General features: G+C 33.7%; 2 protein-coding genes across 4 annotated transcripts in view; both read left to right on the top strand.

The window, feature by feature from the left end:
• Nucleotides 1-9508, top strand: part of LOC11422810 (disease resistance protein RPV1) — a 71886-nt gene extending 62378 nt beyond the window's left edge. Inside the window, exons 1-8 of one of the 2 annotated variants that reach the window (XM_039835148.1) lie at nt 4133-4761; nt 4882-5986; nt 6161-6379; nt 6496-7212; nt 7316-7972; nt 8419-8461; nt 8915-9052; nt 9271-9508. In XM_039835148.1, the coding sequence (XP_039691082.1) occupies nt 4256-4761; nt 4882-5986; nt 6161-6379; nt 6496-7212; nt 7316-7954 (3186 nt within the window). In that variant the 5' untranslated portion in view covers nt 4133-4255 and the 3' untranslated portion in view covers nt 7955-7972; nt 8419-8461; nt 8915-9052; nt 9271-9508. Of the gene's footprint in view, nt 1-4132; nt 4762-4881; nt 5987-6160; nt 6380-6495; nt 7213-7315; nt 7973-8418; nt 8462-8914; nt 9053-9270 lie in introns of those variants that run through there. The other variant, XM_039835149.1, reaches the window with a different exon arrangement.
• A 102-nt stretch (nt 9509-9610) lies between these two features.
• LOC11413134 (TMV resistance protein N) lies at nt 9611-16172 on the top strand. Of its 2 annotated transcripts, none has more exons than XM_039835147.1 (7): nt 9611-10185; nt 11298-12411; nt 12576-12794; nt 12893-13609; nt 13707-14944; nt 15459-15525; nt 15711-16172. In XM_039835147.1, exons 1-7 carry the CDS (start codon nt 10151-10153, stop codon nt 15747-15749), a joined length of 3429 nt encoding a protein of 1142 aa, XP_039691081.1. In that variant the 5' UTR covers nt 9611-10150; the 3' UTR covers nt 15750-16172. The 2 variants fall into 2 exon arrangements, with proteins under 2 accessions (XP_039691081.1, XP_003620044.3); XM_003619996.4 differs by lacking the exon at nt 9611-10185 and adding an exon at nt 10223-11058.

The raw sequence follows: 16172 nt of genomic DNA, 5'->3' as shown, positions 1-16172 counted from the left end.
AATTCATTTCTAAAGTGTCTTTGCATATGAAATGCATCAGCGAACAATCTTAAAATTTTCAATATCTTTTCATTTGCATCGTCTTTAAAAATTAAAACATGAGATAGCTTTCTAAAATTGACTATTTTCGTTCGCTTGTATTTTCCATGTTTGGATAAACAAATTAATTAAGCTTATATCATAGACACTTATCATGTAAGTGCTTTTATATGTTATTTTCTATAATAATAGATAAAATAAAGTCAAATTCTTTTCATATAAGCTGTAAGCTGATATCATTTGCAAATCTAGAGAATTTATGGAAATTACTTGAAAATAGCTTATGAACATGTCATAAGTTGTTTCCATAAATTCTCAGTCTCACAAGACACTTATCATTGTATGTTCAATTATCATAGGAAAATTATTCAGTGAGGTATTGTGTATTGATATGCAGGAAAGCAGCAGACTAGAATACCTGATTCCAAAGAAGACATCTTTGAGGCATAGATTACCAATGGGGGACCAAGGCTTCACTGACTTCGTTTCTCATTTGCTCGAGGTTAACCCGAAGAAGCACCTTCTGCATCTGAAGCTCTAAAGCACCCCTGGTTTTCATACCCTTATGAACCGATATCATCTTGAAGTATTCTTCGGTTTTTTCACACTTGGTGATGATGTCAATATTACCCTAAGTTGATTAGGTTAATCATTGAAAGGGAAAGGCACTACCTTTGCATCCATGATGCTTTTCATTATCAAAATTTTAAAGATGATATGGAAAGAGTTGTGCACTTTCACATTCCTGCATAATGAATTGAGAAGTTTTATTTTGTGGGTTATTCTTGTCTTTTTCCCTTCCCTCTCCAAATTGTTAACAGGATGTGATTTATAACAATAATATATGATTTAATGTTAGGCTTTTGGTTTCTGATGGAAAGGGAAGTCTTCAAAAATTGGTTGTAACATTGTTGTCTTTTACGATTTCTTATAAACTATAATTCATTTATGACTATATACCATTTATAACATATTATTATTATTTTGGAAAAATTTATCGATTTTGATTTTACAATTTCCTATATTGTTTCTACTCAAGTCATTGAGTAAAATCCTTCGATTTTGATTGTGATTTTACGAGTCCCGATTTTACTATTCCCTTTCGACCTGAAGTAAATTCCTAATTTTGACAACTGTGGTTGTACATGATATCATCGATGTGGGATAATTCTTTTAGTCTATTTATTAGTGTTTTTCATTTAGTTGATATGGAAATGGATTCCCACTAGTAATTGCACCAGTCTAGTCTGTTTTATTTAAATCTACAACTGAGATGGTTGTAAACCAAATTAGTGTATATGTAATTTGAACCTTCCGATCACAAATGCCTGAGATTAACAACTGCATGGAACTATGGACTTTTATTAATGCACGGAATCCGGGTCCTGCGGATACTACTAGTGTTGGAAGCACAAGTTAAAGCAAATGTGAGACTCAATTAACATGTCATTTGATGATATTTGAAATGTAAATTTGCCTTTTGTTTTTCTTTGGTTAGAAGTAACCAAAATGTATCTTGATGGTGTAATGAAGCTTCATTTTGTTTATTCTCAAATGTATTTTTACACTATGAACCTTCACCCATCTCAAATGTATTTTAGAGTTTTGGAGCAATATGAGTATTTTGAGTCAACAATGCAAAGAGTTCACTTTCTTTCATTTTGATTGTAATTTCTCCTATGTAAAATTTGATTATATCTATTAATTTATGCAATTATGTTTTTATCCATATTCTCTTTCATTTCTATTTTTATCCAAAATCATTAAAATGTAACTTGATCAATAGGGTTGGGAATAGGTCAGGCCGGCCTACAGGGGCCTATGGCCTGGCCTGGCCTGGCCTGTTTATTAAAAAGGTTAGGCTTAGGCTTTTTAAAAAGCCTATTTAAGTAAATAGGCCAGACTTAGGCTATCAAAAAAGCCTATGAAGCCTAATAGGCCGGCCTGTTTATGCATGTTAGGCTTCATAGTGGACTTTTTAAATAGGCTTTAAATCATTATAGTAAAATAAGCTTTTAAGGCCTTATAGTGATAGACAAGTCTTACACTCAAATAGGCTTTGAGGTCTATTAAGCCTATTTAAAAGTAGATAAAATGGAATGTTTAGTGACTTTAATAGTAAGTAGGCCTGTAAATAGGCTTTCAGGCCAGGCCAGACTTTTAAATAGGCAAGGCCAAGCCAAAAAAATAGGCCTATGAAAGGCCATAGGCCAGGCTCAGGCCTGCAAATTTTTTCGTAGGTCAGGCTCAGGCCTATCAAAGCTTGACCTGGCCTATTCTCAACCCTATTGATCAACTATTTTCTTCCCAAGTTCCATGAGCTCGACAGGAAAGGAACAAATTTACTTATTTAATGAGTTACGTTTTTATGCTCGAGAGAGATATCAGTCGTGAAAGGCTCTTTGAACGCTTATCTAGATTTCTAGTCATAAAAAAATGGTTGACCTTTTTTGAAAAAGAAAAGTAAAGTTCTGATTACCTTTATATTGTAGCATGGTTAATTTAATATCAGCAGTGTTATTTGAACATCTATTTGTTTGACAATCAAATGGACAACCATATGTTTACAAAGAAAAATATGTATTGACACGAAAATCAAAGTAATAGAAAAAGATAATAAAAATATAATGTGAATATGAGAGAGAAAATTGTCATAAAATTATTATAAAATAATTGTTCAAATATCATTTCTTGAAAACTATGCGAATTATGTTAAACCCGGTGCAGTTAGGGAAAAGATCCAAAATTTGTGACATGCCTACTGCCCATGAGCATATATGACATGGGGCAGAGTGATGGGTGGGTGCCATGAAACAATTACAGGGTAAAATAAGAAGCAAAGAGAATATTGCAGTAAATATGCCAAAATTTAGACCGGAGCAAATGTGTATATTTTTTTTGGAACAAGCTTAATGAGTTACTTTATTAGTCAACCTTTTTTATTTTAATTTTTTTGATAAAAAAGAGTCGTGGTTTGAACTCGATCATGATGTCCGATTTAACAATTTTGATATTTTTATAAATTGAATTATAATTTGTGGATGAACCTTTGCTAGTATATACTTTATATGTTTAATTTTATTCATTTTTTTTTTTTGGGTTGTAAAACGAATTATTTATCATTAGAACTTAATAAAAACTTAGAAGAGGTGAGTCTAATTTCAAATATAGACATCAAGTTACTCAATTAAAGTACAACATGAATTGAAATCAATTTTGAGCTAAGAGATTAAAGAAGTTGAGGAGTTAAAAGTTCAGGGGTTAAAGTCCTAACAAAAGAAAATACTAATAATTAACCTTTGTTATTAAAAAAAGTTTAATTAACCTTTGTTATTAAAAAAACAAGTTTTGACTTAGAATAACAGCTGGAAATGTTAGTTTTATAGATGAATTGGCACCAAGCTTTAGAGATTGATAGTGCCTTTTCATGAATGCATTTGTTGCTTTTTGCAAACTATATTACTCCATATTTATCACCTTGCTTAGTTTTTACTAAATCTGTTCTGTGTTCAAATATAATACAAAAGTGTTACTAATACACACAAAAGTGTGTTAAAAAAAAGTCTGTTTAAAATGATGCTTTGGTTTTAGCATTCAAAAGTCTGTTAAAAAGTTACTCTACCCAATTTGCATTGTTGCTAATTTCCTGCAAAAATTGGTTTTATTTATTAAGCAGAGTTAGTTAGCAAAACAGAATGGAGTTAGTTTACTTTTTGCATAGTATCATATCTATAGTCTATCAGTGTGTTATTCTTGTTAAGAGACTAGTTTACAAAGTAATGAAATATCAACATGTATTGGAATTACAGCTGGAAATGTCAATTGAGGTCCAAACTCCAAACAAAGTATCACTTAAGCTCATAATTCATTTTTAGGGTCCCACCTGAAAATGTAAGTTTGATTTTTAAGGCATTCACATTGTTTTACAGAAGATAGGAAATGAGAAAGAAGTCTCATAAAAGTAAGAGATAATATTAAGCTCTTTTGATGCATTAGTTTATTAAGCTGTTTGATGCTGCCTTTCTTTTTCCGACATTTATAATTTTAAAATATAGTTAGTACACGCGGCTATAGGAGTGGCTAGGAAGTTTCACATACTACTTTTGTCGTAAGTTTTCTCCTTTTATAGTTACATACTAAAGACTCCACATCACGGACCAGTCATTCATATTCTGCATTCTCAAACTCTTTTTTCATCCAATTTCTCTCAATTTTCATGGCTATGCAATTAGCTTCCTCTTCTTCTTCATTTTCCTATGGATTCACTTACCAAGTGTTCCTCAGTTTTAGGGGCACTGACACTCGCCACGGTTTTACCGGAAATCTCTACAAGGCTCTTACTGACAAGGGAATCCATACCTTCATTGATGACAATGATCTTCCAAGAGGAGATGAAATCACACCATCACTCCTCAAGGCCATTGATGAATCTAGGATTTTTATTCCTGTGTTTTCTATCAACTATGCCTCTTCTTCGTTTTGTTTGGACGAACTTGTCCACATAATTCACTGCTACAAGACAAAGGGTCGCCTCGTTTTGCCTGTTTTCTTCGGCGTGGAACCTACTAAAGTGCGACATCAGAAAGGTAGTTATGGTGAAGCATTGGCTGAGCATGAAAAGAGGTTTCAAAATGATAAGAATAACATGGAGAGGTTGCAGGGATGGAAAGTGGCTCTGAGCCAGGCTGCAAACTTTTCCGGCTACCATGATAGTCCTCCTGGGTACCTTTTTTTATATTTTCTCTCTTTAATTTAAATTTCACAATAATCTCATCTTAAAGAATAACATGGATGTGATTGTGATGTTGTCACATACTAACTTATCTTATTGGGCATGAATAGATATGAATACGAGTTTACTGGAGAGATAGTCAAATACATCTCCAACAAGATCAGTCGTCAACCCTTACATGTTGCCAATTACCCTGTTGGATTGCAGTCTCAAGTACAAGAAGTGAAATCGCTTCTTGATGAAAGATCTGATGATGGAGTCCACATGGTAGGACTTTATGGTACTGGAGGATTGGGTAAATCAACACTTGCAAAAGCAATTTATAATTTTATTGCTGATCAATTTGAATGCTCATGTTTTCTTGAAAATGTGAGAGAGAATTCAACTTCAAATAAATTGAAACATCTTCAGGAGGAGCTCCTTTTAAAAACACTTCAACTTGAAATTAAGTTTGGAGGTGTTAGTGAGGGAATTCCTTATATAAAGGAAAGGCTACATAGAAAGAAGGTTCTTTTGATTCTTGATGATGTTGACAATATGAAGCAACTACATGCTTTGGCTGGAGGACCTGATTGGTTCGGCCGTGGAAGCAAAGTCATCATTGCCACTCGAGACAAACACTTGCTAACCTGTCATGGGATAAAAAGTATGCATAAAGTGGAAGGGCTGTATGGGACAGAAGCTCTTGAATTGTTGAGGTGGATGGCTTTTAAAAGTGACAATGTTCCTTCAGGTTACGAAGAGATTTTAAACCGTGCTGTTGCATATGCTTCTGGCCTTCCGTTAGTTATAGAAATAGTGGGTTCTAACTTGTTTGGAAAGAACATAGAGGAATGGAAGTATACATTAGATGGGTATGACAGGATTCCCAATAAAGAGATCCAAAAGATACTTAAAGTGAGCTATGATTCTTTGGAAGAAGAGGAGCAAAGTGTCTTTCTGGACATTGCTTGTTGCTTCAAAGGATATAATTGGGAAGATGCAAAGTATACACTTCATTCTCATTATGGCCATTCCATAACACATCATCTAGGAGTGTTGGCTGAAAAATCTCTCATAGACCAATATTGGGAATATCGCGATTATGTGATGTTACATGACTTGATAGAGGACATGGGTAAAGAAGTCGTCCGACAAGAATCAATTAAAGAGCCTGGAGAAAGAAGTAGGTTATGCTGTCAGGATGATATAGTTCGTGTTTTAAGAGAAAACACTGTGAGTAAGATTGATATCTATGATCATTTTGTTATTTAGTTTTAATACGACTTTGCTCTTTTTGCACTAAATATGATCATCTGATACTAGCATTTCTTTTCACTCAATTACATGTTAATATATCTATGTCTTATTTTTATTGTGGTTGATTCATGTTTTTATCTTTGTTAAAAGGGAACTAGTAAAATTGAAATGATATATATGAATCTCCACTCCATGGAATCCGTGATAGACAAGAAAGGAAAGGCCTTCAAGAAGATGACAAAACTGAAAACACTTATCATTGAAAATGGCCATTTTTCTGGAGGTCTGAAGTATCTTCCAAGCAGTTTGCGTGTATTGAAATGGAAAGGATGTTTATCGAAGTGTCTGTCATCTAATATTTTAAACAAGGCAAGTGAAATAACTTCACAATGATTTTGTTTCAGTCAACAAAAGAAATCAGTATGAAAGTATTATTGTCTTTGAGTTTTAATTTATTGATTTGTTTCTTCCTTGTGTGTATGCAGAAGTTTCAGAATATGAAAGTCTTGACATTGAACTATTGTGAATATTTAACACATATACCCGATGTCTCAGGCCTTTCAAATTTAGAAAAGTTATCGTTTACATGTTGTGATAATTTAATTACAATTCACAATTCTATTGGACACCTAAATAAACTTGAATGGTTAAGTGCATATGGTTGCAGAAAGCTCGAACGTTTTCCACCTTTAGGTTTGGCATCTCTTAAGAAATTGAATCTCAGTGGTTGTGAGAGTCTCGATAGTTTTCCAGAATTATTATGCAAGATGACAAAGATAGACAATATTTTGTTGATTAGTACTTCCATAAGAGAACTGCCATTTTCATTTCAAAATCTCAGTGAACTTCAAGAGTTATCAGTGGCAAATGGAACGCTGAGGTTCCCAAAACAGAATGATAAGATGTATTCAATAGTGTTTTCAAATATGACAGAGCTTACTCTCATGGATTGCAACCTCTCAGATGAATGTCTCCCAATACTTCTCAAGTGGTTTGTTAATGTGACATGTCTAGACTTATCATATAGCAATTTCAAAATTCTTCCTGAGTGCCTTAGTGAATGTCACCATCTTGTTCTAATTACTGTGAGGGACTGCGAGTCCCTTGAGGAAATTAGAGGGATTCCACCAAATCTTAAATGGCTTTCTGCAAGCGAATGCAAATCATTGAGTTCCTCAAGTAAAAGAAAGTTAATGAGTCAGGTTAGTTGTTGTTTTATATATATAGCACAGTATTTTATATATAATATTTAATTTGTAATTCATAGTGTAATTATTATTATTATTATTTTGTATAAACAAACAGAAACTACATGAGGCTGGATGCACCTATTTTGAATTCCCAAACGGAACAGAGCAGGGGATACCAGATTGGTTTGAGCACCAAAGCAGGGGACTCACACTTTCTTTCTGGTTTCGTAAAGAAATCCCTTCAATAACTTGTATATTTATTCTTCCGGAAGGCTTTCTTGATACCAATAGGGTCTATGTTTTTGTGAATGGTTATATTGAGACAGAATATTGCCACAATAGTTTGCTGACTGACCATACAACTTTGTTTCATACCTCGAAATTGAATAGATTCAGTAAAAGACAATGCGAGAAAGAACTTTTGAAAAATGAATGGATCCATGTGGAGTTTAAGTTGGATGATTGGGATTTTAAAATACTTAGTGAGGAAGAGAAGAATAAAAGATTAAGGAGTGGTCAAATGGGAATCCACGTGTGGAATGAGAAAAGCAACACAGAGGAGAAGAATGTGGTATTCACTGATCCTTATATTAGAAAGAGAAAATCAGATGAACATCGCAATGCTTCGTTATTACAATTTCACCCACCGCTGAAAAAGCAAAGGTTAGTGAAAAAGCAACAACATCTAGCTTTAGTGTCAGCCATGCGGAACTTGGTTCTTAATGAAACAAAAGAATTGGAACACCATGGCTAGATTGATTCCTTGCTCCAGGTACATCATTATCATTATTATCAACTTTTTTATTTTCTCCTTGTTCATATGGTTAAAATGTCAAAATGAAGGTTCTCTCAGAGTTTGACTGTCTCACTGTAAATATAGCCACTTTAAGCCTATAAAGTTGACATTCGATGTTGAAGTCTTCATGATCTGAGTAATTACGATTCAAATTGGAACTTGTATCTCTCCTAACTAATTTTATGTGCTTTCATTTTGACCAATAAACATATGGAACATCCATAGCATTATTAGTAACTTAAAGAATGAAATTCAATGTGGTTGCAATTGAAACATGATTCATAATTGATAAAAACTCCAATAGCTTATAAGCACAAGCGAGATTTACAGTGGGCTCAATACTTAGATTTGGCATGTTATGTAAAGTCGTTTCGTCGAGTGATCAATATCGATCTTATCTGTTGACTGTGTGTCACCTGCAGAAAGGAGAGGCTACAGCTATCAACTTGTCATTTCTGTTTACAAGTAAGCATGAATGCTTTCAATCATATATAATCTTTATGAAAGATCTTTCAGAATGAATGCTTTCAAAGTTTTGGTTTTTTATTTCCAATCATTACGTTATGGTTGTAATGAGTGGATTATACATCAAGAAGAGAAATGAAATGCTATAACTTATTAGAAAGAAAGTCATTTTTCTCAAAAATTAATATACTTTTATCTCCTACTTGTTATCTTTTTTCTTCTATTTATTTTTAAGTTCTTACAAATTGGTTCGACATTTCTCTTTAATGTATCTAGTGGATTAATAGTGGATCCTCTCATGTTGAAATAAGCATGAGTATGAGATGCTTCTAATATCTACCTTCAATTTCCCTATCCTAGCATGAGCATGAGTATAAGAATTTCACACTGTCCTATCAGTAATTTTGCAACTTTCTTTAACTGTGAACTAAGCATTCATTTCTTCTTTTACAGGTCAATAACAGAAATTCATCTGTAGTTGTCTGGCTTTTTGCATTGTCATACGAAATGTTTTGAGTATGAATTGAACATTGCACATGATCCTTCTGCAAACTCGACATATTTCCTTTCGTGTTATCCATGCCTGCCCTGGTGAGGACTTGTATTTCGAATTACCTCTCCCAAAAGCTTTATAGGGAGGAACAAATGTGTTTCTTTTTTTGCTGAATGGGCAGAGTTTGTTCTAACCTTAAATTTTCATAATGAAACATGTTTTGTATTTGTTGCTATTGTAAGTACTTTTATTAATATTTTATTCAAAACGGCTATGGTTGGATGGGTTTCTTAAACTAAACGTACTATCCTTGCAGGAAAAAAGCATTCTGATCTAAAGGAACTCATATGGGATAAAGAACTGAATCTGTGAGCCAACATTCATGAAATACTTTTGCCAGAGTCATGACCTATGCAGTATAAAATAATAATGCAATTTGTGTTTTTATTTGAATAAATTTCAGGAGGCCATCCTTGGATAATGTATTCGAATGTCGACGCGTTTGTAAACTATTCTTTCCTTGGATAATTGAAAGAAAAAGAAAATACCATGAAGTTGATGTTGCAAACTTTTCTTGTTCAAGGATTATTGAGTCTCTGATTATATTAAATTATGATGCAACAATCTTTAATTGGGAGCAAAGAACTGTGTCCCCCTCCTTTAATAGTTTATACTTCTATATTTTTTGTATTGTTTAGTTTTATTCATTTTTAAATTGGGTTCCAACACTAATTATTTATTTTTAAAACTTTATGAAGAATTTATAAGAGGTAAATCAAATTTCAAATATAAATATCAAGTTACTGTATAGAATTAGAATAATAGTTGGAAATGTCAGTTCCAAAGATGAGATTAAGTATTTGTTCGGCCGCAAACACAATAAATATCATAATGACTTTTGACTTTTAAGGTCTAAACAAAATATCACAGCTCTCAATTCATTTTTAGCATCCCACTTGAAAATTTCAGTTTGACTTTTAAGGCATTAACATTGACTTTTAAGGCACACATTGATTTACAGAAGTATTACTAGTCTTCATCCACCTATCCATCCTTCATTCATGGTTACAAGGTTTTTCTTTGAATGGTGCTATACTGCTATTGGTGCATGGTCCACACGTACAGATGTAGAAAATTCAAAGGAAGTGTCCCACATTGGACCACATAGAAGATGAGAAGGAAGTTTCAGACATGATATGGTAGTAAATGTGACAATTAAAAAGGAACGGAGGTAGTATATATATCGGAAATCATGTTTGTTTTTGTCATAAGTTTTCACTTGTTTATTTATTTATTTAAGTTTTCTCCAAAAGTTGAACATTAATCGCATTGAAGAATTTAGCAAGAAGAAGTGTAGTACAGTGATATTTAGTATGTGATTGGTCCACACGGCTATAGATAGGAAGTGACCAGGAAGTTTCACAAACCATTTTTGTCAACACAGACCGCAAAAACTTATGACCAAAATAACTATTTATTAAGAACAATTTCTCCTTGTTATATTAAAGACTCCAAATCACAGACCACAAAAACTTACTCATTCATATTCTGCATTCTCAAACTCTTTTTTCATCCAATTTCTCTCAATTCTCATGGCTATGCAATTACCTTCCTCATCCTCATCCTCTTCATTTTCCTATGCATTCACTTACCAAGTGTTCCTTAGTTTTAGGGGCACTGACACTCGATACGGTTTTACCGGCAATCTCTACAAGGCTCTTACTGACAAGGGAATTCATACCTTCATTGATGAAAATGATCTTCGAAGAGGAGATGAAATCACACCAGCACTTCTCAAGGCCATTGATGAATCCAGGATTTTTATTCCTGTGTTTTCTATCAAATATGCCTCTTCTTCCTTTTGTTTGGATGAACTTGTTCACATCATTCATTGCTACACGACAAAGGGTCGCGTCGTTTTGCCTGTTTTCTTTGGTGTGGAACCTTCTCATGTGCGACATCATAAAGGTAGTTACGGTCAAGCATTGGCTGAGCATAAAAAAAGGTTTCAAAATGATGAGGATAACATAAAGAGGTTGCAGCGATGGAAAGTGGCTCTGAGCCAGGCTGCTAACTTTTCCGGCTACCATGATAGTCCTCCTGGGTACTCAACACTACATAAATCCTATTTTTCCCTTTTGTATTTTCTTTATTCAATTTCAATTACCCAATAATCTCATATTCAAGGTTAAATGAGATCAAATACCTTTTTTATTTACGTTTTTAAACAAGTATTAGTTATTTATATGTCAAAATAGTTAGAAATGTATAATATATTCTGAGTGTACATGGATGTGATTATGATGTTGTTACATACTAACTTATCTTATTGGACATGAATAGATATGAATACGAGCTTATTGGAAAGATAGTGAAAGAAATCTCCAACAAGATCAGTCGTCAGCCCTTACATGTTGCCAATTATCCTATTGGATTGCAGTCTCGAGTACAACAAGTGAAATCTCTTCTTGATGAAAGATCTGATGATGGAGTCCACATGGTAGGACTTTATGGTACTGGAGGATTGGGTAAATCAACACTTGCAAAAGCAATTTATAATTTTATTGCTGATCAATTTGAATGCTCATGTTTTCTTGAAAATGTGAGAGAGAATTCAGCTTCAAATAAATTGAAACATCTCCAGGAGGAGCTCCTTTTAAAAACACTTCAACTTGAAATTAAGTTAGGAGGTGTTAGTGAGGGAATTTCTCATATAAAGGAAAGGCTGCATTCAATGAAGATTCTTTTGATTCTCGATGATGTTGACGATATGGGGCAACTACAGGCTTTGGCAGGAGAACCTGATTGGTTTGGGCTTGGAAGCAGGGTCATCATTACCACTCGAGACAGACACTTACTAACCAGTCATGATATAGAAAGAAAGTATGCATTAGAAGGGTTGTGTAGGACAGAAGCTCTTGAATTGTTGAGGTGGATGGCTTTTAAGAATAACAAAGTACCTTCAGTTTATGAAGACGTTTTAAACCGTGCAGTTTCATATGCTTCAGGACTTCCCTTAGTTTTGGAAGTAGTGGGTTCCAACTTGTTTGGAAAGAGGATAGAAGAATGGAAGGGTACGTTAGAAGGATATGAGAAGATTCCCAATAAAAAGATCCACGAGATTCTTAAAGTAAGCTATGATGCTTTGGAGGAAGAGCAGCAGAGTGTCTTTCTAGACATTGCTTGTTGCTTCAAAGGATGTGGATTGGAAGTGGTTGAAGATATACTTCGTGCTCATTATGGCCATTGCATAACACATCATCTAGGAGTGTTGGCTGAAAAATCTCTTGTTCAGATTTGTACTTACCATTCTGGATCTATTTATAAAGTGACACTGCATAACTTGATAGAGGACATGGGTAAAGAAGTCGTCCGACAAGAATCACCTAAAGAGCCTGGAGAAAGAAGTAGGTTATGGTGTCAAGACGATATAGTTCATGTTCTAACAGAAAACACTGTGAGTAAGATTGATATATAATATCAATTTGTTATTTAGTTTTAATATGACTTTTGGTCTTTTTGGACTAAATATGATCATCTCATACTATTATTTTTTTCCACTTAATTACATGTATATTATTTATATTGTGGTTTATTCTGTTGTTTTATTTTTCTTAAAAGGGAACTAGGAACATTGAAATGATACATTTGAATTGTCCCTCAATGGAAAACGTAATAGAGTGGAATGGAAAGGCCATGAAGAAGATGACAAATCTCAAAACACTTATCATTGAAAATGGTCAGTTTTCTAGAGGTCCTGACTATCTTCCAAGTAGTTTGAGATTTTGCAAATGGAATGGTTGTCCTTCGAAGTCTCTATCATCTTGTATTTTGAACAAGGCAAGTGAAATAAATTCATTTTTCAATTGTGTATATTTATAATTCACTATTAGATTATAATTTTAATTTTAGCTTAATTATTTGTATTTTTTATGCAGAAGTTCAACTATATGAAAGTATTGAAATTGAACAGTTGTCAATATTTAACCCAAATACCCGATGTCTCAGGACTTCCAAATTTAGAAAAGTTATCGTTTCAATTTTGTGAGAATTTAATTACAATTCACAATTCAGTTGGATTCCTAAACAGACTTGAAATCTTAGATGCAAAATATTGCATCAAGCTCCAGAGTGTTCCACCTTTACAACTGCCCTGTCTTAAGAGATTGGAACTCGCCATGTGTAAGAGTCTCAAGAGTTTTCCAGAATTATTATGCAAGATGACAAATTTAAAAGATATTTGGTTGAATGAAACTTGCATGGAATTTCCATTTTCAATTCAAAATCTCAGTGAACTTGATCGCTTACAAATATATCAATGTGGAATGCTCAGGTTCCCAAAACAAAATGATAAAATGAATTCTATAGTATTTTCAAATGTGAACCATCTTAGAATTGAAAAGAGCAACCTCTCAGATGAATTTCTCCGAATACTTCTAATGTGGTGTGTTAATGTGGAAAATCTAGTCTTATCTGAGAGCAATTTCAAAATTCTTCCTGAGTGCCTTAGTGAATGTCACCTTCTTAAAAACATTTATGTGGATGGCTGCAAGTTTCTTGAGGAAATTAGAGGGTTTCCACCAAATCTTAAAATATTTCATGCAAAGGACTGTGAATCATTGAGTTCCTCAAGTAGAAGAATGTTATTGAGTCAGGTTTGTTTGTTGTTTTATTGTGCAGTAGTATTTGATAGATAGTATTTGATATTGATATATAATCGATAATGTAATACATCTTATTCTTAACTAACAGCAACTACACAAGGCTGGACACACGGATTTTTATTTTCCAACTGGAAGTGAGGGGATTCCAAATTGGTTCGAGTATCAAATCAAGGTTAACGAACCAATTTCTTTCTCTTTTCATGGAAAGATCCCTTGTATAACTTGTATTATTCTTAATCCAGAATCTGTGGAGATTCCACAAGTCAATTTGTTTCTAAATGGTGATGAATGTCCTCTTCATTGGGAATTAAACTATGAAAATGTACTTCTGCCGTCGAAACATACATTTTTGTTTGATCTGGGATTAAAATCACGTATTTACGACAATTTTAACCATATGCCTGAAATGATACGAACAATTAAAAAAAATGAATTGAATCATGTGGAGATTGATTGGGAGAAAGATGATTTACATCTCAGTGAGGATGAGATTAAAAAATTAAGGAGATTACAAATGGGAATCCACGTGTCGTGGACGGAGGAAACCGACACAGAGGAGGAAATCGACACGGAGGAGGATGATTTTAGTGATGATGAGATATTCACTGAAAGCAGTTCACAAATGGTAATCCACTACCAGGAGAAAAGCAACACGGAGCAAATCGACACGGAGGAGGATGATTTCTACCGTAGTGCACAAATGGGAATCCATGTGGTGAAGGAGAAAAGCAACATAAAGGATCATGATTTAAGTGAGGATGAGATATTCGTGCCTGATGAGATTAAAAAATTAAGCAGCGCACAAATCGGAATCCACGAGAAAAGCAACACTGAGGATGTGATATTCACCAATCCTAATAGAACAACTACAACAACCAAGCCTTATTATTCCCAAGCCTTATTCCCCAATCCTCCTAGAAAGATAAGGAAATTTCGTCCTACACTTAAAAAACAAAGGTTTGTGGAAGTTTCAAAGACAGAAAGTTTGCAGAGGCGGAGCTTGGAAGAAACAAAATCAGATGGAGTTAAAAGCTTGGAAGTTTCGGAGACAGAAAGTTTGCAGCAGCAGTATCTAGCTGTAGTGTCCGGCATGCGGAACTTGGTGCTTACTGAAACAAAAGAAAAGCATAGATTTGTGGAAGTGGGAGTTTCAGAGACAGAAACTGCGCATAGGTGGAGCTTGGAAGAAACAAAATCAGATGGAGTAAAAAGGTTCGAAGTTTCAGAGACAGAAAGTTTGCAGCAGCAAGATCTAGCTTTATTGTCATCAGGCATGCAGAACATGGTGCTTACAGACAAAAAAGAAAAGGAAAACAACATGACTAGGTACATCATTATCATTATTATAAACCAATTATTGTTTCTCAAATATGTTCAAATGGCCAATATATCATATTGCATTCAGATAGCTTATTTCTGCAAATTACTATTGGTGTTGTCATTGTTGAATACGATGTCCATGTTTATGTAGATGTTTTGAATATGGGTCTACATTTGGTTGATGAATTTAAGTGTCCTTACTATTAGTAACTATACACGTTTTTATTAAGTCACTTTTTACAAGGGTTTCTGCTTGGATGTGAAGTCTATTGTATCTTTATGAATTAAATCATGTTAACATATTTTAGCCATATCGCATACTAAATTTTAAAAATTTAACGCATCCTCGATCGTATCCGTATTACACCCATATTACGTATCCTGGTTTCATAAATCTCTCCCAATGTCATATGATTTCACACATGGAAAATTATTAGCACACATGTTTTTAACCTTTGATGTGAATTATAGCATGATTGCAATTGAAACATTACTGAATTTTTTTTTACTATCTTATAAGCATGCAAGAGGTTTACAGTGAGCTAAATGGATTGGATTTGGAAGGTCATATACAAAAAATTTGTCAGGTAATCAATGTCGATCTTTTCTCTCCATGGTTTCTAAGCTATATGGGGGGACAAATATGTATTTATTTTTTATGAAAGGAAGGAGTTGTTCTACACTAAAATTTTCATAATCAAATGTGTCTACTTTTTTGTTGATATATTGTAAGTTATTATTATTTGATTTATTTATGTAAATTTGCATACAGGTCGAAACGACTATGGTTGGACGGGTTTATCAAACTTAACTGTCCTTACTGCAAAAGAGCTTTCTCCTCTACAAAAAGTAAAGCCGGAGAACTGAATCAAAAACCGACATTTATCAGATCCTTTTGGAAGAGTTGCGACTTTTGATCTCCATAATCCAGTTGTTGTGAATGTTATTGGTATAGTAATTAATGCAACACTGTTGTCTTGATATGGTGATACCTGATGTAAGTTTTTAGGGAGGATGCTTGTGCTGCAGATAGAATTTGATGCTTTCATTACTGTAGGTTTACAAGAATGCAATAGGTTGTGGAATTAATACCATTGTAGAAGTACATGTAAAAACTGGAGGCCGGCCTTTTGTTGTTCAATGATTGTTGGTTTTCTGATTATATTAATGATGTTGCAACAATCTTTGATAAATCTATAGCTTTTGAAATCAATACAAGATTTATTGGCTGTCC

Source organism: Medicago truncatula, chromosome 6 (genome assembly GCF_003473485.1).
Source record: "Medicago truncatula cultivar Jemalong A17 chromosome 6, MtrunA17r5.0-ANR, whole genome shotgun sequence".
NCBI classification, from domain to species: domain Eukaryota; kingdom Viridiplantae; phylum Streptophyta; class Magnoliopsida; order Fabales; family Fabaceae; genus Medicago; species Medicago truncatula.
Note: the sequence above shows the minus strand (reverse complement) of the source record. Positions and strands in the feature narration are given on the sequence as shown.